At 39.2% G+C, this 25,780-nt stretch overlaps 3 protein-coding genes and 1 pseudogene across 3 annotated transcripts in view; all 4 read right to left on the bottom strand.

Annotated features, from left to right (window-relative positions):
- The window catches only part of LOC130215687 (gastrula zinc finger protein XlCGF7.1-like), a 359,478-nt pseudogene that overhangs the window by 70,026 nt on the left and 263,672 nt on the right, over window positions 1–25,780 (bottom strand).
- LOC130216554 (zinc finger protein 585A-like) overlaps window positions 1–25,780 on the bottom strand; it is a 48,078-nt gene that overhangs the window by 5,051 nt on the left and 17,247 nt on the right. Inside the window, exons 2-3 of the mRNA XM_056448447.1 lie at window positions 4,920–5,013; window positions 3,226–4,020 (exon numbers count right to left, since the gene is read on the bottom strand). Of these exons, the coding sequence (XP_056304422.1) occupies window positions 3,226–4,020; window positions 4,920–4,974 (850 nt within the window). The 5' untranslated portion in view covers window positions 4,975–5,013. The remainder of the gene's footprint in view (window positions 1–3,225; window positions 4,021–4,919; window positions 5,014–25,780) is intronic.
- On the bottom strand, window positions 6,485–8,679 carry LOC130215660 (gastrula zinc finger protein XlCGF7.1-like). The gene has a single exon (XM_056447503.1). The coding sequence runs from the start codon at window positions 8,429–8,431 to the stop codon at window positions 7,427–7,429; it is 1,005 nt and encodes a 334-aa protein (XP_056303478.1). The 5' UTR covers window positions 8,432–8,679; the 3' UTR covers window positions 6,485–7,426.
- Window positions 14,582–25,780, bottom strand: part of LOC130215598 (zinc finger protein 239-like) — a 56,432-nt gene continuing 45,233 nt past the window's right edge. The window contains exon 2 of the mRNA XM_056447442.1: window positions 14,582–16,412. Within this exon, the coding sequence (XP_056303417.1) occupies window positions 15,448–16,412 (965 nt within the window). The 3' untranslated portion in view covers window positions 14,582–15,447. The remainder of the gene's footprint in view (window positions 16,413–25,780) is intronic.

Raw genomic sequence — 25,780 nt, 5'->3', positions numbered from 1 at the left:
CCTATTTCTCTGCGATTGAGGGAATGAGAGTACTCCATTTCTCTCTCTCCCTCTCTCACTGTGGCCCATTTCACCTTCGTGACTTTTCCTCTCGGCTGCTAGCATCACTTTTTCTGCCCTCTCTTTTCCTTTCGGCTGTAGGGCCTATGCTTTCCCGCAGCTGTACCTGTGTATTGTCGAGGGACCCGACCAGATTTCATGCGGCACGGGAATAAATTTCCGAATAAAGTGTGGGAGCGGTCGGTAACTCTGGTGTAATTTTAACAGGAGTGGGCGGTCTCACAATATTGCTCCCGAGCAAGCAAGCGCGCGTGGTGAGTGCATGTGTGCGTGCTTGTTTGGTGCTGTCTATGTTTGTGTATGTGTGTGAATGAGAGACAGTGTAGTGCTGTGTGTCCATGTGTGTGTGTGTTTATACAGACAGCTTAATATAGCCACCCCCCTAAAATACAACACTGTGTATGGAAAACATCGTCAATGCACTGTGATGCACCGAAATATCGAATTGAACCGAATCAATGGCATGATAATCATAACCGAACCGTGAGACCAGTATAGGTTCACACCTCTAATGTTTTCGATATTTATTCTTCTTCCCCAAGTTTATAGAGCCTTTATTTAAAGTTTTTGAAATAGATCTTTAATGCAGCACAAAGAGAATGAAAACATCCAGGTTTGAGGTTTAAATCTCAAAGTGCATAAAGTGCAGTCCATTCTGAACTTTATCCATTTCATTTGTGTATAAGAATTTATATCATTTGTAGTTTTATCAAAGGTTAATTTATTATGCAATGAAGACCAGGGTCAATTAAAAAACTTTTACAAATTATTCTCATGTTAATTGATTTTAATTTTATTTGTTTGTGCTGTAATGTTAATTTATTCAGGTCCCATATTCTGAACAATAATTGTTAATATAAAATGAAATGCAATATAATATGAAATGCTTGAAGATTTACAACCTCACAGTTTTCCAGCCTGATTATTGAAGAGTAATGAATAAACACAAACCTATTAGTTCTTCAGTCTCTTCCTGTTTAATTCTGCAGGGTTCTGGATCACTCATCTTCTCACTGTCCTTCAATAAACTCTGTCTTTGTCTTTCACTGATGGAGCTTCAGAGGAATAAACAAAGATTAATTTACACTGATTTATGAAATAAGTCACATTATGATGTTATTACTTGTATATAATACAATATGTGATTGTGTATTTTGCTTAAAATCAGCAAATAAAATTAACTTAATATGGTAATCGGAAAAAAATCAATATTTTGAATGAGGTCAAAACAGGAGCTGTTGACGTGAAATAAAGAGGATTTCAGCAGCTCTGATGAAATAATTGAGCCTCAGACTATAAACACTCAAAGTTATTCAGGATCAACAGCAGATCAGCTCATTTTATGAGTGTGTGCAGTATGAATTCATCACTATTGTAATTAATAAAACATATATTTAGCATTTATATCAACATCTAGTTAAAAACTAAACAAGTTTTCCTAACAAATAAAGTAATTTGATTAGCAGTCGCACATCTATGTAGAAACTGGAGAACCACAAAACCAGTATATTCCCATTATTCAAGACAAATCATACTTTATAATATTAGTGAAACACAAACGTGGAGAGACGCACAGATAAACTCAAACACATTCACTCATATCTTCCTCTCAGAGCTCCTCTCTGCCTGCTGTATTGTTTTGGTCAGCAGACACACAGATAGAGGTGAACTCAATGCAGAAACTAGTCGCAGATTGTCGCTTTAATAAACTGTAAAGTGTGTTTTATTGTTGTGTAAACACGAGAAAAAGCGTCAACGACTCACCTCAGCTCTGAAGACTCGACGCTGAATGAACGCGTCAGTGCTGACGTCATCACGGCGAGGCGGGAACAACGGCGGCTCACAAGATAAAACAATCGCTAAAACATCATAATCCCGGTCGTGTGTGAGGTGAAATCTAGTTTATTAGGCACTTCAATTAAAAATAAATCGTCTAATAACAAGTCTAAGTTTATCTTCTCCTGAAGTAACTAGTCAGTGTAGTAGATTATATTTATGGTTATTTGTCTCCCCCTTGGGGCAGCACGGTGGCGCAGTGGGTAGTAGATGCACTAGAATGTAACTTAGCATGTATCACTGAAAGTGAAAACCTTCTCTTTCCTGAACAGGCACACATAAAAAACTAATAACAAATTAATAAAAATCACACCTTCAGCTTCTCCACGATGGACGTCCAGCGTTCTCCAGCCTCCGGCACCTAGACTGCAGTTCTGCACAAGAAGATTGGCCAGAGGTGAAGTGGTCGTGCACAACAGAGCCTGGTTTCTCTCAAGGTTTTTTCATTCACTTTGGTCAACTGGTGAAGTTTTGTTCCTCGCTGCTGTCGCCACTGGCTTGCTTGGTTGGGACTTGAAGAGCTGCGCATGGATGGATTTGCTCTTCAGTGTTTGGACTTACAGCAGTGAAAATTAAACCACACTGAACTGAACTGAACTTCAACTCTGAAAACTGGACTGACACTGTTTTAGTTTACAAGAACTTTGACACAATCTACATTGTAAAAGCGCTATAGAAATAAAGTTGAATTAGCAGGTAATGCAGATAATGAATATTCATGTGGAAATTGAACACTATACAAGGAAAACAAGCTTTGTATTTTAATGTTTTGAGAAATTACATGACTTGTATCAAGGTAATGCAGCATGACCCTACTGAAAAAAACCTTAAACCAGCCTAGGCTGGTTGGCTGGTTTTAGCTGGTTGACCAGCCTGGTTTTAGAGGGGTTTTGGCCATTTCCAGCCTGGTCTTAGCTGGTTAGGCTGGAAAATGACCAGCCAAAACCAACTATGTCCAGCTTAAACCAGGCTGGTCAAGCTGGTTTTAGCTGGTCATTTTCCAGCCTAACCAGCTAAGACCAGGCTGGAAATGGCTGGAAACCAGCCTGGTAATACCCAAAACCCCTCTAAAACCAGGCTGGTCAACCAGGCAAAACCAGCCGACCAGCCTAGGCTGGTTTAAGCTGGATTTTTCAGCAGGAGATATATTCCACGGCATTCCCGGAGATGTAATTAGTTCATCTAAATTACATGTGAGGGTTTTGCTATTTGTGATTGAGCACTTTATTTTATCAACATACACACATTTAGCTGTCAAATCTGGTGTTTGTTAATACAGAGGAATGTTAAATTTCACTGATGTTTAAACAATTAACATGTAAAATTAACAGGTTTCTGTATGAACTCTAAGATGGTTCTTCAGATTTGAAGCATTGAAATATGTTTTGCCGCACTGTTCACATCTGTGTGTTTTCTCTCCAGTGTGGATCTTCATGTGTTGATTAATGTGTGATGATTGTGTGAAACCTTTCCCACACGGAGTACATGTGAACGGTCTCTCTCCAGTGTGAATCCGCTCATGTATTTTCAGTGATTGTAACATACTGAATCTCCTGTTGCAGTGTGAACACTTGTACGGTTTCTCTCCAGTGTGAATCATCTGGTGCAGCTTCAAGTGCGCAGCTGTAATAAAACTCTTCCCACACTCAGAACAGACAAACTCTCTCACACCGGTGTGGATCTTCTGATGTGCTTTTAAATTTGACGTCTGTGTAAAACTCTTTCCACACTCAGAGCATGAATACGGCTTCTCGTTTGTGTGAACTCTAACGTGTTTCTTCAGATCTGAAGAAATAAAAAATGTTTTGCCGCACTGATCACACTTGTGTGGTCTCTCTCCAGTGTGGGTTCTCTCGTGTGTTTTCAGGTTTCCTAAACGAATGAACCCCTTCTCGCAGTGTGAACACTTGTAAGGTTTCTCTCCAGTGTGGATCATCATGTGATGCTTGAGAATGTGTTTGTCCCGGTAACTCTTTCCACACTGAGTGCAGGTGAAACCTTTCCCGTCTGTTGCTTCCACTGAAAAACTATGTTCGGTATTTGTGTGAGTTTCAGTTTCACTTTTGACATGATGTTTCTCCTCATCTTCACTCAGTTCTTCACTCTCCTCCTTCACCACCACATCTAAAAATGAAGTAAATAAGCGGCTAGTTATTAAATGCATAAAGTTTTTATGACTATTATGAACTGGGAATGACAGAATGACTCTCTAACAGAGGCTACATGTGCTGCTGAAGATTACAGACACAGATGAGAGGTTTACACTGACTGTAGGCTATATTTTGTGTTGTTTTTGAACCCAAATAAGGACAAAATGTCTGCTGTGTGTAGTTTTTCTGTAGTTGGTAACATATCTGAGACTGTAAGGGGCTGTATATGTTCATATATGTTCATTTTTTTATTCATGTTATATAATTACAGACGTTACAGTAGGCTATTTCACACATCATTGATCTGCAGTTATAATCAAATCCTGTTTATAGATATACACAAGTATTTATGTGTATGAAGCATCTGTGTTGTGAGAAGTGCTTCTCATATGATATGTGAGTGACCCGTACAGCTTTACTGTACAGTTCCTCAAGTAAAAATTACGTCATCTGAAACTGTCATACTCCACATCCACCAAAAGGGTACCCTTTTGGCAGTGAAAACGCAAGCCTGATAAAAGTGACATGTATCGACATATACCGGTGAAAACAGGCCATTAAAAATAAGGTAACCGTATGTGTTTTGGCTGCCGAACTTCTGACAACTCAGCTTCTTGTGCAAACCTCGAAGTCTTGCTGATTAATAGTCCTGTGTGCAATGTAAGAGTCTGTATTGTGTTCTGATAGACTCAGATTTACGTGAGATTGAGGAAACAATGGCACATGGTATGGCCACTTCCATGTACTGAACTCTTATTATTCAGCTATGCCTAGGTATATCCAGATTTTTATTACATATATCACCTTTAAGATAAAATAATAGGTAAACAGTTGATCAGGCTCATTACTGAGGAGTAATGAATACACACAAACCTATTAGTTCTTCAGTCTCTTCCTGTTTAATTCTGCAGGGTTCTGGATCACTCATCTTCTCACTGTCCTTCAATAAACTCTGATGGTGGCAGAGCTTCAGAAGAAACAGAGAAATCTGATTCATTTACACTGATTGGAGAAATAAAACATTATGATTATGATCTTGTATGTAATATAATGTGATTATGTCATTTGCTCAAGTCTGCTGACACCAATAAAATTGACTTAATGTGGCACTCATCAATCAGCCATTCAGGATCAGCAGCAGATCAGATTTTATACTGTGTTTGCAGAAAGAACTAATTACTATTACAAAACAATAAATAAATAAATAAATATTGCTTTTATAAAAGTATTCACAGGAATAAAGTAATTAAACGGTTAGCCGTAGCACATCTATGTACAGAAACTGGGAACAAAAAACTTCCTCAACTTAAATGTTTTCAAACATCAAAACAGTAGATTCACAGTATTTCCTTTCACATGTCAAAATTTGCGTTATAGCTAATACAAACGTGAAAATACTCAAATACTAATGGAGAAAAACACAAACTGAGCTCATATCTTCCTCTCAGAGCTCCTCTCCGCCTGCTGTATTGTTTTGGTCAGCAGACACACAGATAGAGGTGAACTCAATGCAGAAACTAGTCGCAGATTGTCGCTTTAATAAACTGTAAAGTGTGTTTTATTGTTGTGTAAACACGAGAAAAAGCGTCAACGACTCACCTCAGCTCTGAAGACTCGACGCTGAATGAACGCGTCAGTAATGACGTCATCACAACGAGCGCAATGACGGATAAACAAACTTGCGTCAAATTAAAATACTGCTGACCAAAACAATCGCTAATGTAGACAAAAGGCCAACTTGCTCAATTATGTCTGTGAAAAAATACTGTTTATTAGACACTTAAATTGTAAAAATGCACTTAATGTCTGCCTAAACAACAAGTATCAAATGCTTTTTTCCCCGTTTTGGGCAAGCTACTTGAAAAATGTAGCTATTAGCTACTCTACTTAAAATGTAGCTTAACTACACTAAAAACCAGGGGCGTAGCGGACATTTTAAAAGTGGGGGGACAGCTATATGAGATCATACGTTCATATAATTATTAAACACCTGTTTCTAAATGGTCTGTCTCTAAAAGTAAGGGGGACGGATCCCCCCCCCGTCGCTACGCCCCTGCTAAAAACTACCCCCCTGGGAAGTGTAGCAAGCTAAGCTAAAAACTATATGGCAAAAGTAGCTACATCTAAGCTATTTTTGCGATTTTAATTTTTAAATTGAAGCAACTTAAATCCAAATCAATCATATCTTAGTGATCAATAAAACTGTCAATGAAACATGAGGCAGAATAGTTCAGTGCAGTTATTTACTGTAAATAATATGCTGTACCAAACAGAAACACATTATAGTATATAACAGCAATTAAAATACTATAGTAATTCAGAAAGGGAAATATTTTGGAATAAGCATTATAGTGTGTGTGTATTCATATATATATATATATATATATATATATATATATATATATATATATATATATATATATATATATATCATCAGAAATTAAGTTATTGCATCTTAACATGTACTTGTCGAGGAATGGTCACGAGGAATCCTGCTTCAGAAATAACTCCTCTCCCTCAGTCATCTTTCCATCAATCAAGTTTCACCAGATGTGGCAGTAAAGCACCAAAAACCTTGTTGTCGAACACCGTAAAACAGGAAGAAGAAGAATACCTCATTCTCGTCATCATATGGATTTACGTTCATCGGTTAGACACCGGCCTCACAGCTCCGCAAATATCGGTGCCGTCACTTATTGATCCGCAATTGGTAAATGTAGCTTGTGTGGACGCTACTGCGCTACTTGACTAAAAAATTCCTTCGCTACTGAAAAGCTATTTGATTTAGAAAGTAGCGATGCTACCACCACGCTACTGAGAAATGTAGTTAAGCTAGGAGCGTCAATATGCCCAACACTGCTCTTTTCCTTAAGTAAATACAACAAGAAAATAAAAGTTAAGAAAATGAATAAAGAATAATTCCATAAAATAATAATAGCGGAGGAAATAACAACAGGACATCTGTAGCACGAAGGTTGCTGGTTCGAGCCTCGGCTGGGTCAGTTGGCATTTCTGTGTGGAGTTTGCATGTTCTCCCCGTGTTCGCGTGGGTTTCTTCCACCAGTCTAAAGACATGCTCTATAGGGGAATTAAATAAACTAAATTATCCGTAGTGTATGTGTGTGAATGAGTGTGTTTGGGTGTTTCCCAGTGATGGGTTGCAACTGGAAGGGCATCCGCTGCGTAAAACATATGCTGGATAAGTTGGCGGTTCATTCCACTGTGGCGACCCCTAATTAATAAAGGACTAAGCCAAAAAGAAAATGAATGAATGAATGTGTGCTACCTTAATAAATCTTTCTGAGAGTGTCGTCATGACAGATCAATGAAATCTGATGTTTTTATGAAGGTAAACTTCACTGACTCTTCCTTAAAGAACATCAGCGAGGCTTCTTCTTTGTGTGAACTCTGAGATGGATCTTTAAATTGGAAGCAGTCAGAAATGTTTTGCCGCACTGATCACATTGGTGTGTTTTCTCTCCAGTGTGGATCAGCATGTGACTATTAAGGTGCGATGATTGTTTGAAACTCCTCCCGCACTGAGTACATGTGAATGGTTTCTCTCCAGTGTGAATCCTCTGGTGCTGTATCAAATCTCCAGGTCTAATAAAAGCCTTATCACACTCAAAGCACACATGCTCTCTCACACCAGTGTGAATCTTTTGGTGTGCTTTTAAATATGACTTCTGGGTAAAACTCTTTCCACACTCAGAGCACGAATAAGGCTTCTCGTTTGTATGAAGTCTAAGATGGACCTTCAGATCTGACTGCCTCAAAAATGATGTGCTGCATTGGTCACATCTGTGTGGTTTCTCTCCAGTGTGGATCATCGCATGCGTTTTCAGGTGTTCCACACATCTGAATGTCTTATCGCAGTGTGAACACTTGTACGGCTTCTCTCCAGTGTGAATCAAATGGTGTTGTCTCAAGTCTGCAGCTTTCATAAAACTCTTCCCACACTCAAAGCACACAAATTCCTTCACACCAGTGTGGATCTTCTGATGTTTTCTTAAACTCGACTGCTGTCTAAAACTACTTCCACACTCAGAACATGAATAAGGCCTCTCCTTTGTATGAATTCTTAGATGTTTCTTCAGATCTGAAGAAATATAAAAAGTCTTGCTGCAGTGATCACATTTGTGCATCCTCTCTCCTGTGTGAATGAGCATGTGTTCTTTCAGATGTCCTGAATGAATGAATCTCTTGTCGCAGTGTGAACACTTGAACGGTTTCTCTCCAGTGTGGATTCTCATGTGACGCTTCAGAGTGGATTTATGCCTCATACGTTTTCCACACTGAGTGCAGGTGAAGCCAAGTATGGCTGTCCGTTGTTGATCACTCATGTGTGTGTCCTCTTCGATGTGAATCAGCATGTGCTGTTTCATGTGTCCCGACTGATTGAACCTCTTCTCGCAGTGTGAACACTTGTAAGGTTTCTCTCCAGTGTGGATCCTCAAGTGACGCTTCAGAGTGGTCTTTTTCTTGAAACTCTTTCCACACTGAGTGCAGGTGAAACATTTCACGGCTGTTGTTTCCACTGAAAAACTATCTTCAATCTTTAATTGAGTTTCACTTTCACTTTTGACATGATGTTTCTCCTCATCTTCACTCAGTTCTACACTCTCCTCCTTCACCATCACATCTGAAAACGAAGTAAATAAGTTACATTTTAAACTGTTCAGTCAATTGATCATGAATAAGACCACTGTGTGTTTGTAATGGGTTCATAAAATGCAAGTCATATAAATAGTTTGTTAGTTCACTTAAAACAGTGGCCCACAACAGATACGTGTATTTGTTTTTTTTACTTTTAATAGTTTTATTTTTGACATTAGTAACTCGCAGTAAAGGCTGATTTATACTTCTGCGTCAAGCGCACGCGTATGCTCCGGCGCAACCTACGTGCGGACACATAGCCCTCGCAGTGGCCGTCGGCATTGCTGACGCGTACCTCTTAAAAAATGTAACTACAAGTCGCAACGACTTGTAGCGCAAGCTCTGTGATTGGTCGGCTTGGTAGCGCTGATGAGTGTGGGCGGAGGTGAGAGCCGCGTGAGTGTTTACAAGTGTCAAGTCCCGTGAAGGAGCTCCAGATGGAGACTGTTGTTTTGTGTTTACTTTATGATTAATGTTGTTGCACGTTGGCAGATTCCCGCCTCAAAATGAGCGAGTTTGAGCCACTTGTACATTAAGGTAGCGTTCAGAAAAACAAACATCAGTGAAAAAACTCGTCACAGAGGAACATAAAGACCTACTGCCAGCTAACGCTTTAGTTATTGCAGAGCAACACAAACAGCATGCAGAAGTATAAATGCACAGCAACGTCGCTGACGCGCACCTCTCAAAAAATGTAACTACACGTCGCAACAATGCGTAGCGCAAGCTTTAAGATGGGTCAGCTTGGTAGCGCTGATGAGTGTGGGCGGGACCGAGAGCCGTGCGACCACGTTCCTGGAGGATCACCAGCACTGCATGTATTGGATGTCTCCTTCGTCTGTCACACCTATCACAAGGCTTTCAGTCTCCGCTAATGAGCTGGTGATCTGAATCAGATGTGTTTGGTTAAGGAGACATGAAAAATGTGCAGAGCTGGTGGTCCTCCAGGAACGTGGTTGAGAATCACTGAAGTGAGAATTATTCGTCCCCCTTTAAATATTGTTTTCTTTTGTTAAATATTTCCCAAATGATGTTTAGCAGAGGAAGGAAATTTTCACAGTATGTCTGATAATATTTGTTCTTCTGGAGAAAGTCTTATTTGTTTTATTTCAGCTAGAATAAAAGCAGTTTTTAATTTTTTAAAAAACCATTTTAAGCTCAATATTATTAGCCCCTTTAAGCTATATTTTTTTTCATTAGTCAACAGAACAAACCATCGCTATGCAATAACTTGCCTAATTACCCTAACCTGCCTAGTTAACCTAATTAACCTAGTTAAGCCTTTAAATGTCACTTTAAGCTGTATAGAAGTGTCTTGAAGAATATCTAGTCTAATATTATTTAGTCATCATGGCAAAGAGAAAATAAATCAGTTGTTAGAGATGAGTTATTAAAACTATTATGTTTAGAAATGTGTTCCTAGAAATCGTCTGTACGTTAAACAGTAATTGGGGAAAAAATAAACAGGGGGGCTAATAATTCTGACTTCAACTGTATATACAAAATGACTAAATGACCAGACTAATTCCAAAGCGTTCATTTTCAGGGGAAAAACATGACCTTCACAGCCTCTTTCTCTCACAGAGGTTTGTTTTTTTTAGCACTGGGAAATGTATATTTATTTATTTAAAGTGAATTATATGGGAATGGTGATTTGGCTCATGCTTTTTGGTTTTATTCACACATTCAAGATTTATGGAAAAAACTTTCACGAGTGCAATTGCCTGGTTTTAGACTGGTGTATATGTGGACATGGTCTTAAGAGTATTATAGAGTATGTGGTTATTTCCCAGCACTGAGGGTTGAACTGGAAGAGTATTCGCTGGTAAAACATACCAGAGTAATTGGTGGTTCATTCCACTGTGGTGACCCCTGATAAATCCAGGAATCAGCTGAATTAAAGTGTGAGTGGTTCTTAAGTGAAGTTTCATAAACCTAATTTCGAGAGGAGCACGTGATATGATTGAGCACTTCTGGCCACCCATCTGTAATCAGTAATAATCCAATCAGAGCGATCCTAGTTTACTATAAATGGATCATTTTCTCCCTAATGTTTTATCTTCGTTTGGAAGAATCCCCCCTTCCACCCCTTCTCTCCTCCTTTCCTCCCTTTTCTAAAAGGGGGAACTCTCGAGACCTACCTGATCTCGGATCCCCTGATATGCTTATCGACCGGGCGGGAGCCCTGGGCTCAAAGATCTCCGAGCTCAGGGTTCTCTCCCGGGACAGCATGCCAAACCAGCTTTATACGCCAAGCATATCTAAGTGGGAACTCTTGAAGCAGCGTATGTATGTGCTGCATTTGCTTCGTGTTGTAAAAGATTAAAAGCTTAAAAACAAGAATCTTTATTTTTTTTTTGTTACTTTTATTTTGTTAATACTCAAGTACAATTTAATGTAGAACTTTTTACTTTTACTCAAGTATGTTTCTGGTCAGATACTTTTAATTACGTAAAATTTCACATCACTTGAGTAATATTTTTGAGTAACTTTTTACACCTCTGAAAGTCGGCAATTATGAATTAGGAAAGTTATGAATATCTCATAGCATAAACCAAAAAGAAGTTATCAGTCAAAAAATGGCAAACCGCAAATTCAGGATGGCATCTATAAAAAATACAAAGAGAATTAAAAGTATTGAGAATGTTAAAAGGAAATACCAAGACGAAATCACTCTAACAATGTTCAGTCGACCACATCATGTTAAATAAGACCTTACAATTGATAAATAAAGATCCAACAGGATCGTGCGAAGAGGACGAATCAATAAGCACGTCATTTGTATTTACTAAAAGCCTTATAATTAAAGACAATGAAGGAACTTGAAAGGAAAGTGGGAGTGGAAGAAAACAATAAATATAATCACTTATGAAACAGATTTCATTTCATTTTCCTAGAAGAACAGAACTGATAGACAATCGTTTCTTTACTGTAGTTTTTTGTTGGGAATAGACAAACTGCTTTACACTCCTACACAATAGGGGGTGATAACACACCTTAAACTTTGGTGTTACCTGCCATATAATTAAAAATAATAATAATAAAAAAGAATACTCTGACAACCAAATGCACTGATGAAATTAACAATTGGATGTGCCAAAATTTTCTTCAGTTAAACAAAGAGAAAACTGAAGTGATTGCGTGTGGGAACCGAGATGAGCTACTCAAGGTGAATGCGTACCTTGGCTCTAAGGGTCAAACAACAAAAAATAAGGTCAAGAATCTTGGTGATTCTGGGATCAAATCCGAGTTTCAATAGTCATGTCAAAGCAGTAACTAAATCAGCATCTTAAAAACATTGCAAGAATTAGATGCTTTGTTTCTAGTGAGAAACTTGTTGATGCTTTTATCAGCAGCAGGGTGGATTACTGTAATCAGCCTTCCCAAAAAGACAGTTGCAGCTCAGCCAGAACGCTGTGTCCAGAATTCTGACCAGAACCAGTAAATCAGAGCACATCACACCTGTCCTCAGGTTTTTACACTGGCTGCCAGTTACATTCAGAATAGGTTTAACATATTACTACTGGTCTATAAATCACTAAATGGCCTAGGAGCTCAATACATTACAGATATGCTCACTGAACCCAAACCTAACAGATCACTCAGATCTTTAGGATCAAGTAAGCAGGGTAAATCGGCCTTCAGCCACTACTAAAATAGCATAAGAAATAACATTGCTGCCAGTTTCTCAGTGAAAAACGTATACCGAATGTGTATCAGTCTGTGATAGAACTGAAGTTCAAGTTTGCTCAGTCTGTTTGTGTCCTATTTAATGAATAATACAATGTTTACAATTGAACACTAAAGTTTCATTGAATATCTGTTTTTCCAGCTTTAAATACAAGGTTCTGCACACATCTAGTAGCTGAAAATGTGTTCAACTGGCCATGATATTCCTAAAAAATAATTTATATATTCCAATAGTAAAAATAAAGAGATTTAATCAAATTTTGTTGTGAATCAAAATGAATAATTCAGAATTGACAAATTGTTCTTGAATCAAACCTATGAATCCGAAACTGAATCGGTTTACTATCTACCCAAAGATTCACACCCCTAATATATATATTTACACGCACACACACGAATATATATGCATACACACACACACTAACAAACACGCACGCACCTACATACGCAAAGGAGTTGAACAATGAAACTGAAACACTAGCTAATATAGTGTTAGAGGTTTCATGGCTAAATCTGATGAGCCTGATGCCCAATCTTCATTGATTTCACAATCCACCACTAAGAGCAGAGTCTGAAGGTTTAAGTAGCAGATTAAGATCACCGTTTTGCTTAAAATACTACAATATATATTGCGGTACTGCCCTACAACAGCATACACAGCTGTGGCCTAATGGTTAAAAAGCCCCGCAGGTTCGAGTCGCGGCACCAGCAAAGATTGTTGGTGGGAAGAGTGAATAAATATCCACCTCAATACCACAGCTGAGGTGATTCTCTTGACCAAGATACCGAACCTCAAACTGATCCCCGGGCAACCCACTGCTCTGGGTGTGTGTCAATGGGTGTAAGTCACATTGGATAAAAATTTGTGCCGGAAAACGCAGAATCCGGCACGTCTGAAATCTGATCCGGCACCTCAGGTTTACTGATCCCCCTCCTCAACCACCCACCTCCCCTGTCGGCTGTTCACTTTCACTTTCTTCTGCGACTCCCCAACCCTCTTCATTTTTATCCGCGACAACTCCTCGCTCTTCACTTTTGTCCTTCGTCACCCTGCTCTCCACTATAGTGCGCGACACCTCTCCATCTTCGGGTAACATGCCGGATCCGTTACCCCAATCTGTTCCGGGACCTCACAATTCACAAATTAGGCACTGAATAAAAGTGTCTGTTAAATGCAATGCACACAACATTCTGGGTGACATATTAAAGTTCAAAGGAGGACAAGTTGTTGGTGCTCCTTGGCGCATCTGTGACCTCTTATCAAGAGCCACAGTCTCAAGGAAAATGTCAGCAAACCACCAAGAAGAAGAACCACATCCAACAGGAGTAGCTATGGATGTAAAAGGAAGCTGTCTGAAAGGGATGTCCAGGTGCGAACCCCAATTGTATCCGAAAAACAAACAGCTGACCAACTCACTGCAGAATTAAATATACACCTCAGCTCTCGTTTCCACCAAAACTGTTCATCGGGACGATATACATGGCCAGGCTGCTATAGCCAAATCATTGTTCCAATGCCAAACACCAGTTTTAATGGTGCCAGCAGCCAAAATGTTGGGCTCTGGACAATGTGAAACAAGTATTGCTCTCAGTGGAGTCCACCTTCATTGTCTTTCCCACATTCGGGAGAGTTGTAGTGTGGAGAAGTCCCAAAGAAGCATACCGCCCAGACTGTTGTATGTCCAGATTGAAGCATGTTATGGCATATCCTAGGCCCAATACTTGTGCTAAACTGCCAAAGACTGAGCCATTCTGCAAGACAGTGTGCACCAATTGGTTCAAACATTGTACCCTGAAGATGGTGCCATGTATTCGGATGATAATGCACCAATAAACACAGCAAGACTGGTGACAGTGGTTTGATGAACATGAAAGTGAAGTTGAACATCTCCTATGGCCTGCACAATCACCAGATCTAAATATTATGAAGCCACTTTGGGGTGTTTTGGAGGTGCGAGTCAGGAAATGTTTTTCTCCACCAGCATCATGTAGTGACCTGAACACTACTGCAAAAAGAATGGCTCAATTGAGCTCGCATTTCATTATTAATTCATTATTATTTATTGAGCTCGCATTTCAGTTTCATTGTTCAATCCCTGTGTATATATATATATATATATATATATATATATATATATATATATATATATATATATATATACATACATATATATATATATACACACACACACACACACACAGAGAGACACACGACGCATATACAGTTGAAGTCAGAATTATTAGCCCCCATATGAATTTCTTTTTTAAATATTTCCCAAATGATGTTTAACAGAGCAAGGAAATTTTCACAGTATTTCTGATGATATTTTTTCTTCTGGAGAAAGTCTTATTTGTTTTATTTCGGCAAGAATAAAAGCAGTTTTTAATTTTTTAAAAGTCATTTTAAGGCTAATATCATTAGCCCCTTTAAGCTAAATATTTTTTTCAATAGTCTACAGAACAAACCATCGTTATACAGTAACTTGCCTAATTACCCTAACCTGCCTAGTTAACCTAATTAAGCCTTTAAATGTCACTTTAAGCTGTATAGAAGTGTCTTGAAGAATATCTAGTCAAATATTATTTTATATCATCATGACAAAGATAAAATAAATCAGTTATTAGAGATGAGTTATTAAAACTATTATGATTAGAAATGTGTTGACAAAAATCTCTCCATTAAACAGAAATTGGGAAAAAATAAACGGGGGCTAATAATTCTGACTTCAACTGTATATAGTGATTTTGGACCACGATATGCGGCCTTGTTTTCCAGGGACGCCAGTGCGTATTTCAACAACACAATGAAAAACCTCATTCTGCACACATTACAAAGTCCTGGCGGTGGAGGAAGAGAATACAGGTATTTGACTGGCCTGTCTGGAGTCCTGACCTGTCTCCAATAGAGAATGTGTGGTGCATATTGAAGCGCAAAATGCGACAACGAAGAACTCTAAGATGTTTCTTCTGCTCTAAATCCCTCAAGAATGTTTGTTTTTAAATTACTGTTATTATTTGTGGGTTTTTTTCTCCAGTGTGAATCTGCGCATGTTTATTAAGGGATGATGACTGCCTGAAACTCTTCACTCTGAGTACATGTGAATGGTTTCTCTCCGGTGTGAATCCTCTCGTGCGTCTGAATGTTTTGTTTTGTATGTTGTCTAAGGTGGATCTTCAGCTGTGAAAGTCTCCTAAATGTTTTGCCGCATTGATCACATCTGTGTGTTTTCTCTCCAGTGTGGATCCTCATGTGTTCATTAAGGTTTGCTAATTGTGTGAAACTCCTCCCACACTGAGAACATGTGTGTGGTTTCTCTCCAGTGTGAATCATTTTGTGATGTTTAAAGGTACTAGCTAAACTGAATCTCTTGTCGCAGTGTGAACACTTGTACGGTTTCTCTCCAGTGTGACTCCTCTGGTGCAGTTTCAAGTCTGCAGCTCTAATAAAAGTCTTCTCACACTCAAAGCAGACAAACTCTCTCACAGCACTGTGGATCTTCTGATGTACATTTAAACTTGACTTCTGTGAAAAACTCTTTCCACACTCTGAACATGAATAAGGCTTCTCCTTTGTATGAACTCTGAGATGAATCTTCAGCCCTGAAGGCCTCAAAAAAGTTTTACCGCACTGATCACATCTGTGTGTTTTCTCTCCAGCATGCAGCAGCATGTGTGTTTTCAGGTTTTCTGAACGATTGAATCTCATGTCGCAGTGTGAACACTCGTATGGTTTCTCTCCCGTGTGAATCCTCTTGTGTGTTTTCAGGTGTCCTGAACAACTGAATCTCTTGTCGCAGAGTGAACACTTGTACGGTCTCTCTCCAGTGTGGATCATCATGTGATGCTTGAGAGTCTGTTTGCAGCTGAAACTCTTTCCACACTGAGTGCAGATCAAACCATTCACAGCTGTTCTTTCTATTGAAAAACTATCTTCAGTCTCTGACTGAGTTTCTTCTTCCCTCTTGACATGTTTCTCCTCATCTTCACTCAGTTCTTCACTCTCCTCCTTCACCACCACATCTGAAAATTAACAAGTCACATTTTAGGAGTCTAGCTCAAGAGTCTAGAACAGGGGTAGGGAACCTATGGCTCGGGAGCCACATGTGGCTCTTTGACCAAAAATATGTGGCTCTCCAGCTGTCTCTCTTCAATAATGTTACTAGAAATCAGTTTCCTATTGAAAATACAATTACAATTGCCTTTATATTTTATCTTCTACAGCAAAATTAATAAGAACTCGCGATAACAATAAAGGGCAAGTTATTTCTTACATTTCTATGGTGACTACACACGTAAATTCATGAGTGGTGATGGCAAAAAGAAAAAACCCTGTATATTGTCCTTTCTTCATACATTGTGATGCATCATATTTGTTTATTTTGGAGTCGTGCATGGACATAAATAAAGGTTCTTATATACAAACACCTCATATGGCTCTTTAAAAATGCATCTGATTAAAAAAATCTGAAATGGCTCTTTGCTAAAGAAAGGTTCCTGACCCCTGGTCTAGAATAAGAGCATTTGTGTGTTTGGCTGAGATGTGTTAGTGGTCAAATTTGTTTGCACCTTAGCTTTTATACACTCAAAAAATTATTTGGCACCCACACATTTAAGGGTGTGCTCTCACTAGGCACAGTTGCCTAGAATCGAGCACATGTGTCCTGCAGTTTTGGGCTATAAGCACAACCCCCACCTGAAGATGTCAGGCCCTCATACCACCCTCATGGAGTCTGATACATGCACATTTGTGGCTTGCTGGAGGTCATTTTGGAGGGCTCTGGCAGTGCTCCTCCTGTTCCTCCCAACCTAGGGTCATTCTGAAAACGTAGTCCTGTGGACGTTTCTGGAGACTGCGAATTATGTAGCCGGAGGTACGTATGGCTGCATTTCATTTTTTAAGCGAACGCTGCGGGGCGGTATGACGCCGTTCCTTTTAGCGTTTACCGGCTGACCGCTTACCTTTGTGTGGAGGGCTTTCCTGCCGCAACCAGTTTGTCCAGTTAGCTTGTCCTGTGCATCGGCGGACTTGAGACACAGAGAGGAGCTGACCTGACGACGACGACCAGGTTCGAGTTCTGGAAACAGCAGTTCCAGAAATCAGGTAAGACAAAAACAGATTTCAAAAAATAAAGCGAATAACAGGGTGAGAATGTGGTAAAATCCGAAAACGTGATAAAAATCAGATGAGGGCTTTTCTTTTTCTGGGCGGCTTTTGTAAATTGTTGGCTGGGTTTAGGGAAGTAAGCAGGTGGGCGGGTCAATCTGTAAAATTGGTTGGGTTTAGGGAAGGAGGAGGGTGGGTCAGCCGTCCGATTGGCCGGTCGCCCAGTCAATCATTCAGCCAGTCGGACAGACAGTCATTCGACAGCGGCCTCTGGTGGGTTTACGTGAGAACAGCGCGGGCACGAAAGGCACCCGCGAGAGACATTTGAGAAGCGAAAAAGTGCACACAGCGGCCTCTCGTAGATTCGCGAAAACCAAAAACTGCAAAAATACATACCTCCCGGGATGTATTTCGCGGTCTCCAGAAACGTTTACGGGACTACGTTTTCAGAATGAGCCTGGGCTGGTTCCTCCTTGCAGAAAGGTGGAGGTAGCGGCCCTGCTGCTGGATTGTTGCCCTCCTACAGCCTCCTCCATGTCTCCTGATGTACTGACCTGTCTCCTGGTAGCGCCTCCATGCTCTGGACACTACACTGACAGACACAGCAAACCTTCTTGCGACAGCTCGCATTGATGTATCCTGGATGTGCTGCACTACCGGATTCACTTTTTTTCATGCTTCCACTAGAGTGAAAGCACCACTAGCCTTCAAAAGTGACCCAAACATCAGCCAGAAAGCCTAGTAACTGAGAGGTGGTCTGTGGTCACCACCTGCAGAACCGCTCCTTTATTGGGGGTGTCTTTGCTAATTGCCTATAACTTCCACCTGTTGTCTATTCTATTTGCGCAACAGCATGTGATTGTCAATCAGTGTAGCTTCCTAAAGCCAAGTTCACACTACAGGATTTTAAGCCTGATTTGAAAGTTTACAAACTCGCCGACATATCGGCCTGACATCACGGGAAAATTTGGGGGTGTTCGGCACTCTTTATGTGTGCCCTACTAAACAACGTATCAAAAAGGCTTGCTGACGCTTCGCCAACATCTCGCAGATGAAAATCCACTATCTAGCAGGCTAAATATTCCAGACCAGTCAGCCAACTCGACCCCACACCAGTTCAGATGTAGTGACGAGCTGCAGCCAATGAGAGCATATCAGCATGAGCTGAATGGCGGTTGTGTTCAGGAGCTCAACAGAAATGCCTGTGATTAGCCAGAATGGGCATCAATACACACGCTTCACTCTGCTGACATGGACATGAGAGTAGGCTATAATAAGAGCGAAACTACAATTCTATAACTACTAGGATTACCATAGCCAGGGTTCATACACATTTTTACTACTAAACTTCCTTGACTTTTCCAAAACTTTCAAGTAAATTTTCATGATGTAATGTCTACATATACATGGTAAATAATAAGAAAAACAACGACGTTCAAATTCATTACTGATTCATAAAACACACAATCTATTTAGTTTAAATTTGTGTTTATATCTATGCAAAACTGATTTTGATAATGCTTACACAGCACTAACAATGTGAGAGAAAAGAAGTAAAGACAACTAACCTATATTCAAGTTAGGGCTGCACAATATATCGTTTCAGCATCGATACCGCAATGTGTGCATCCGCAATACTCACATCGCAGGATATGCAATGTTATATTGGAGTTATAGATTAATATAGAGTTTAATCATGATGGAGTAAAGGTTTATCATCTACATGCATTTATAAAGAGATAGTTCACTCAAACATTACTTACCATTTTCATTACATCCTTCACTTGCATCAAACATTATTTTTTAATGGACACAAAAAGAAGATAATTGAATAACTCCTATAGTATTGAGACAAGTGAAGGTAAATGAGTAAATAGTGAGTACATTTGAATCTTTGAGTGAACTGTCCTTGAAGGCTTACGACTGTGTTTAATATTTCAGTTTTTTTAACTTTAATAAAGATTGAATAATATACAATGAAGACTGTGCAGTGTTGATTATTGAATATCTGTACCAGAATAGTGAATACCTGAAAACTAGAATTCACTTTTGTCTTTACTATACTTTATCTCTGCTTGTACAAAATCCCCCCAATCAATCCAAATAAATCATCTGGTGAAACTGTATTCACATCGCAATAAACATCACAGAAATACAAAACATGGTCATGTCAGATTTTTACAATATCTCGCAGTCCTAATTCAACTATACAGATGTTGGTTTAGCTAATTTCCATGACTTTTCCAAAACTTTGTGGGTTTTTCTGTTTTTCCAAAACTTTTCCAGGCCTGGAAAATGCCATGTTCAAACTCCATGACTCTTACAGGTTTTCCATGACCGTATGAACCCTGCCTAGTGGTCATTCTGACCGTACTCATAAGATGTCATATTGTCACATCATATTTACATTCAAAGCTTCTATTGAGATATTAAAAAAAGCTTTTAATGTCTGTCATCATATTTAAAGACACCATTATCCTAAAAGTATTTTCTTTTTGGTGTAAATATATGCATAGAAGACACATCAATCAATTGAATTGAACATGCTTTCAAACTGAAATAATGACACTGAGAAACAACAGTATCTGAACATGCCGACACTCATCAGTCACTGAAGGAGAAAACTCCATCTTTTTTACAGAGAGACCTGGGGTTCGTTCATTCTGCTGGATTTGGTTATTAATGAATCTAAATAAAACTTGTAATAATGTAATGTAAGCCCCAAAATAACTGTCAAGGGGTGGTCCTAATCAAGGGGTTCAAAGAGAACATTAATTAATATGGACTTTATAGATACAACAAACATTTACTATTTCAAGGTACCGACCCAGCTTAGTACAATTTCTGTATGATAAGAAACATGGCCTATATGTTTATATATATATATATATATATATATATATATATATATATATATATATATATATATATTTTTTTTTTTTTTTTTGTATTGTTTTTAGGAATAATAATTTATGGCAGTCATACACATTTTTGACAGCTAATTTGCTGGTTATTTGATGCTTCACAAAGGTTGCAGACACCTTTACCAATATCACAATGCTTTTTGATGCTAAATTAATTGAAACAACCAGTTATTCCTTACGGCGATTAAGAAATTTGAATAGGCCTACTATTATAAAGAAAATCTGCTCTAATAATAAAAGCAAATAAATTGCTAAATACTCCTGACACATGAAAGTGTAAAGCCTACAGCCCACAACAAAGTTGAAAAGTTATTGCGTATCATATTTAACAGTCTGAAGTGAAGATTTTATTTATAACTAAATATTAATCAGATGATGTCATTCGAGGATCGATAGGTCTGTCCTTCACAACACACACAAATCAGCTCATCCAGACATTTAAATCTGATTCGCAAACTTGTTTGAAGAACCAAATTAGCCAGAGATCAGTTATCAAGATTAAAAATACAGGATCTGTCAAATCATCAGATCATTTAAGCGAAGTACGAAGAACGGACCCCTGGAGATTGGTCAGTTTCACTGCGGTCAGTGAGTGTCCAGTTTTCTCCAGTTATGATCAATACAGCAACGAAGACGAATGTCGGATTAACAACCTCACTGTTCTACAGGCTCATTATTGAAGAGTAATGAATAAACACAAACCTATTAGTTCTTCAGTCTCTTCCTGTTTAATTCTGCAGGGTTCTGGATCACTCATCTTCTCACTGTCCTTCAATAAACTCTGTCTTTGTCTTTCACTGATGGCGGCAGAGCTTCAGGAGAAGAAACAGAGAAATCGGACTCATTTACACTGATTGACGAAATAAACATATTATGATGTCATATCGTGATGCAATATGTTATTATGTAATTTGATCAAATCAGGTGACACCAAATAACATTAACTTATCTAATAATCTGAAGGTTGATGAGCTTCAGACTATAAACATTTATTAAACAGCCATTCGGGAGCAGCACTATATCAGTTAATGTTTTCTACATCAAAGTTCATATACCTGCTGCGACAAATTACCATTATTTCCCTTCACATATCATACTTAGCGGTATTACTAATACAAACGAGGAAAAACCTAAACCCTGACAGAAAAAACAAACACATTCACTCATATCTTCCTCTCAGAGCTGCTCTCTGCCTGCTGTATTGTTTTGGTCAGCAGACACACAGATAGAGGTGAACTCAATGCAGAAACTAGTCGCAGATTGTCGCTTTAATAAACTGTAAAGTGTGTTTTATTGTCGTGTAAACACGAGAAAAGGCGTCAACGACTCACCTCAGCTCTGAAGACTCGACGCTGAATGAACGCGTCAGCGCTGACGTCATCACGGCGAGGCGGGAACAACGGAGGATCATTAAAAACAACAAATAAATTAATTAAAAGGATCGTTAAAACGCGCCAATTAAAACACAACTAAAAGCCAAAACAATCGCTAATGTAGACAAAAGCCATCTTATCAATCATGTCCCTACTGAAAAAAAAAACAGCTTAAACCAGCCTTGGCTGGTTGACCAGCCTGGTTTTAGAGGGGTTTTGGCCATTTCCAGGCTGGTTTCCATCGATTTCCAGCCTGGTCTTAGCTGGTCAGGCTGGAAAATGACCAGCTAAAACCAGCTTGACCAGCCTAGCCAGGCTAAGAGCCCAGCCAAAACCAACTATGTCCAGCTTAAACCAGGCTGGTCAAGTTGGTTTTAGCTGGTCATTTTCCAGCTAAGACCAGGCTGGAAAGGCTGGAAACCAGCCTGGAAATGGCCAAAACCCCTCTAAAATCAGGCTGGTCAACCAGCTAAAACCAGCCAACCAGCCTAGGCTGGTTTAAGCTGGATTTTTCAGCAGTGTGAGGTGAAACGTTTTATTAGGCACTTAAAACGTTAAAAAGTCAATCAACAGATTAAAAATATATATGTAATAGGCCTATTTAATGGCTAACAGACATGTCTAAAATGATCTTTTCCTGAAGTAACAAAAAATAGTTTTTAATAAAATGCAAGAATTAATAAAGTTATTTCCCAGTGATGGGTTGCAGCTGTAAGGGCATCCGCTGTGTAAAACATGCTGGATAAGTTGGCGATTCATTCCGCTGTGATGACCCCAGATTATTAAAGGGACTAAGCCGAAAAGAAAATAATAATAATACCTTTTATTTATAGGCGCCTTTCAGAGCACTCAAGGACACCTTACAGTATGTCACAGAAACACTATAAAATCAAGACAGAAGAGTAATAAACATAATATTAACCCAGAAAGTCATTAAAAGCAATCCTGAACAGAAAGGTTTTAACCTGGGATTTAAAATTGGAGATCGAATATCTAATGACAGGGAATTCCATAACAGTGGTGCTTTGCAGCTAAAAGCCCTGCCACCAAATGACTTCATCTTAAAATTAGGAACTGACAACAGTTCAGCCGCAGAAGATCTCAGTGAGCGCCGAGGAGTGTACCAGTGAAGAAGATCAGAGAGGTAATCGGGTGCCAGGTTGTGAAGAGCTTTGCAAGTTAATAACAGAATTTTATATTGTACACGATGAACAACAGGAAGCCAATGCAAGTGAAAGAGAATTGGAGTTATGTGTTCAGAAGCGGGTGACTACCCTAGCTGCTGAGTTCTGGATTAACTGTAATCTGTGAAGTTGGTTAAGAGGGATACCAGATAGGAGGGAATTGCAATAATCAATCCTTGATGTGACCAGAGCATGTACAAGCACTTCAGTACTTTGTTGGGATAGCGAAGGGCGAAGTCTTGCAATGTTACGCAAGTGAAAAAAGGCAGTTTAAGAAATATTACTAATATGTGAATTAAACGAAAGCATACCATCTATAACCCCAAGACTTTTAGCATGAGTTGTAAAATTTACTGGAGATTTATTGATAGATAAAGGATTGAGCTTTGGAAAGAACGGATTATAGCCAACCAGAAGGGCTTCAGTTTTACTGGCAATTAACTTTAAAAAAGTTACTGTTCATCCACATATTAATATTTCACAGACATATAGTAAGATCGGGAGGGGGCGGGGGTAGGGGGGGTGAGATGGAGCACTCCTAGTAGACATATAAACTTGCATATCATCAGCATAAAAATGAAAATTTATGGCATAAGAACGAAATATATGACCTAAAGGTAAAATGTAAATTAGAAATAAAAGAGGACCCAATACAGATCCCTGAGGAACACCATGGGTGACTGAGACTGCATTAGAGCGATAATTATTTTTTAGGGGTTTTTGACCTTTATTATGATAGGACAGTAGATATTTCAGACAGGAAAGCATTGGGAGCAGAAGGATTGGCAAAGGACCTTAAGCCAAGAATCGAACTTGGGTCGCCGTGATTACGTCGGTGCTATATGTCGGCGCACAATACCACTAGGCTATTGGCACCGAGAACGCTCTTCCGTTCTTTACCTGGACAAACTGTTTTCTGTCACTTAAGTAAGATGTAAATCAGTAGAAGGCATTATCGGCGATTCCAATTGAGGCCAGTCGATCCAGTAATATTGAATGATTAATGGTATCGAAAGCAGCGGTGATATCTAAAAGAATAAGCATAGGCAAACAGCCAGAATCAGCAGCTAAGAAAAAGAGAAGATCTTTAACAACCTTAGCGAGGGCTGTTTCTGTGCCGTGTTTGGGGTGCAATCCAGATTGAAAGTGCTTATAGATAGAAAATGAATGAATAATATAACTATGTTTAAAAACAGTAAACGTATCGTAGATCATCTATAAAGTACAAGTGTAAAAATCTTTCCTGATCAGGTACAATTTGTAGATGTCGAAACAGTTGATAAACAAATGATTATACTATATTGACTGGGTTACCGGTTACTTGGCTGTTTAACTATGACATCTGGTGTTTGTGAATATTGTTTTCAGGACGGTAAATTTCAATGATGTAGATCAGGAGTGCTCAAACTCAGTCCTGGAGGGCCGGTGTCCTGCATATTTTAGTTCTAACCCAAATTAAACACACCTGAACCAGCTAATCAAGCTCTTTGTAGGTACACTAAAATCTTCCAGACAGGTGTGTTGAAGTTAGAGCTAAACTATGCAGGACACCGGCCCTCCATGCCAAAGTTTGGACACCCCTGATGTAGATAACGTAATGTAATACATTTATTTAGTGTCATGTCAGCAACCAATGACAGGAATACTTCAATAATAAATATACAATTAAAAATCGACAAACAAATGAAAACGTTGATTAAATAAGATTTTTAGTGTTAATACATGACAAAAATGGTAGATTCTGGTGTCACTTTGCTAAAAATGTACTTAAGAGAGTCTTTTAGTCGGCGCCAGTGGTGTAGTGGTTAGTGTGTCGACACATGCACAGTGCTCACGGTGACCCGAGTTCGATTCCCGCCTCGTGGTCCTATGCCGATCCTTCTTTTCTCTCTGCTCCCCATGCTTTCCTGTCAATTCTCTCTACTGTCCTATCAATTAAAGGTGAAAAACCCTGAAAAAAAAAAAAAGTCTTCTGGAATCAATAAAAGCAGGACTCGATGATGTGTAAAACTCTCTGTTAAAGCACAGGAATAAAGCCTCTCCTTTGTATGAACTCTAAGATGTCTCTTCAGCTCTGCAGGCCTCAAAAATGTTTGTTTGTTTGTTTTATGTGTGATTTTTCTCTCCAGTGTGGATCAGCACATGTTTATTAAGGGTTGATAATTGAGTGAAACCTTTCCCACACTGAGTACATGTGTACGGTTTCTCTCCGGTGTGATCCCTCTCATGTGCTTTCAGGTGTCCTGAAACTCTGAAGGTCTTGTCGCAGTGTGAACACTTGTACGGTTTCTCTCCAGTGTGAATCCTCTGGTGTCTTCTCAAGTCTCCAGCTTGAATAAAAGTCTTCCCACACTCTAAGCAGACAAACTCTCTCACACCGGTGTGGATCTTCTGATGGCCTTTTAAATGTGACAGTAGTTTAAAACTCTTCCCACACTCAGAGCATGAATACGGCCTCTCATTTGTATGAAGTCTTAGATGGTTCGTCAGCTCTGAAGGCCTCAAAAATGTTTTGTCGCAATGATCACATTTGTGTGGTTTATTTCCACTGTGAGTCATTTTGTGATTTTTAAGGGTACCAGTCAGCCTGAATCTCTTGTCGCAGTGCGAACACTTGTACGGTTTCTCTCCAGTGTGAATCCTCTGGTGCCGTTTCAATAGATGAGATGTAGTAAAGGTCTTCTTACACTCAGAGCACACAAACTCTTTCACACCAGTGTGGATCTTCTGATGTGTGTTTAAATTTGACCAATTCCTAAAACTCTTTTCACACTCTGAACACGAGTAAGGCCTCTCGTTTGTG

Source organism: Danio aesculapii, chromosome 22 (assembly GCF_903798145.1).
Source record: "Danio aesculapii chromosome 22, fDanAes4.1, whole genome shotgun sequence".
Classification (NCBI taxonomy): domain Eukaryota; kingdom Metazoa; phylum Chordata; class Actinopteri; order Cypriniformes; family Danionidae; genus Danio; species Danio aesculapii.
Note: the sequence above shows the minus strand (reverse complement) of the source record. Positions and strands in the feature narration are given on the sequence as shown.

What these genes read in the sequence shown, in the direction of transcription:
- LOC130215660 (XM_056447503.1), bottom strand. Translation starts at nt 8,431, where the DNA reads ATGAAACAGCACATGCTGATTCACATCGAAGAGGACACACACATGAGT.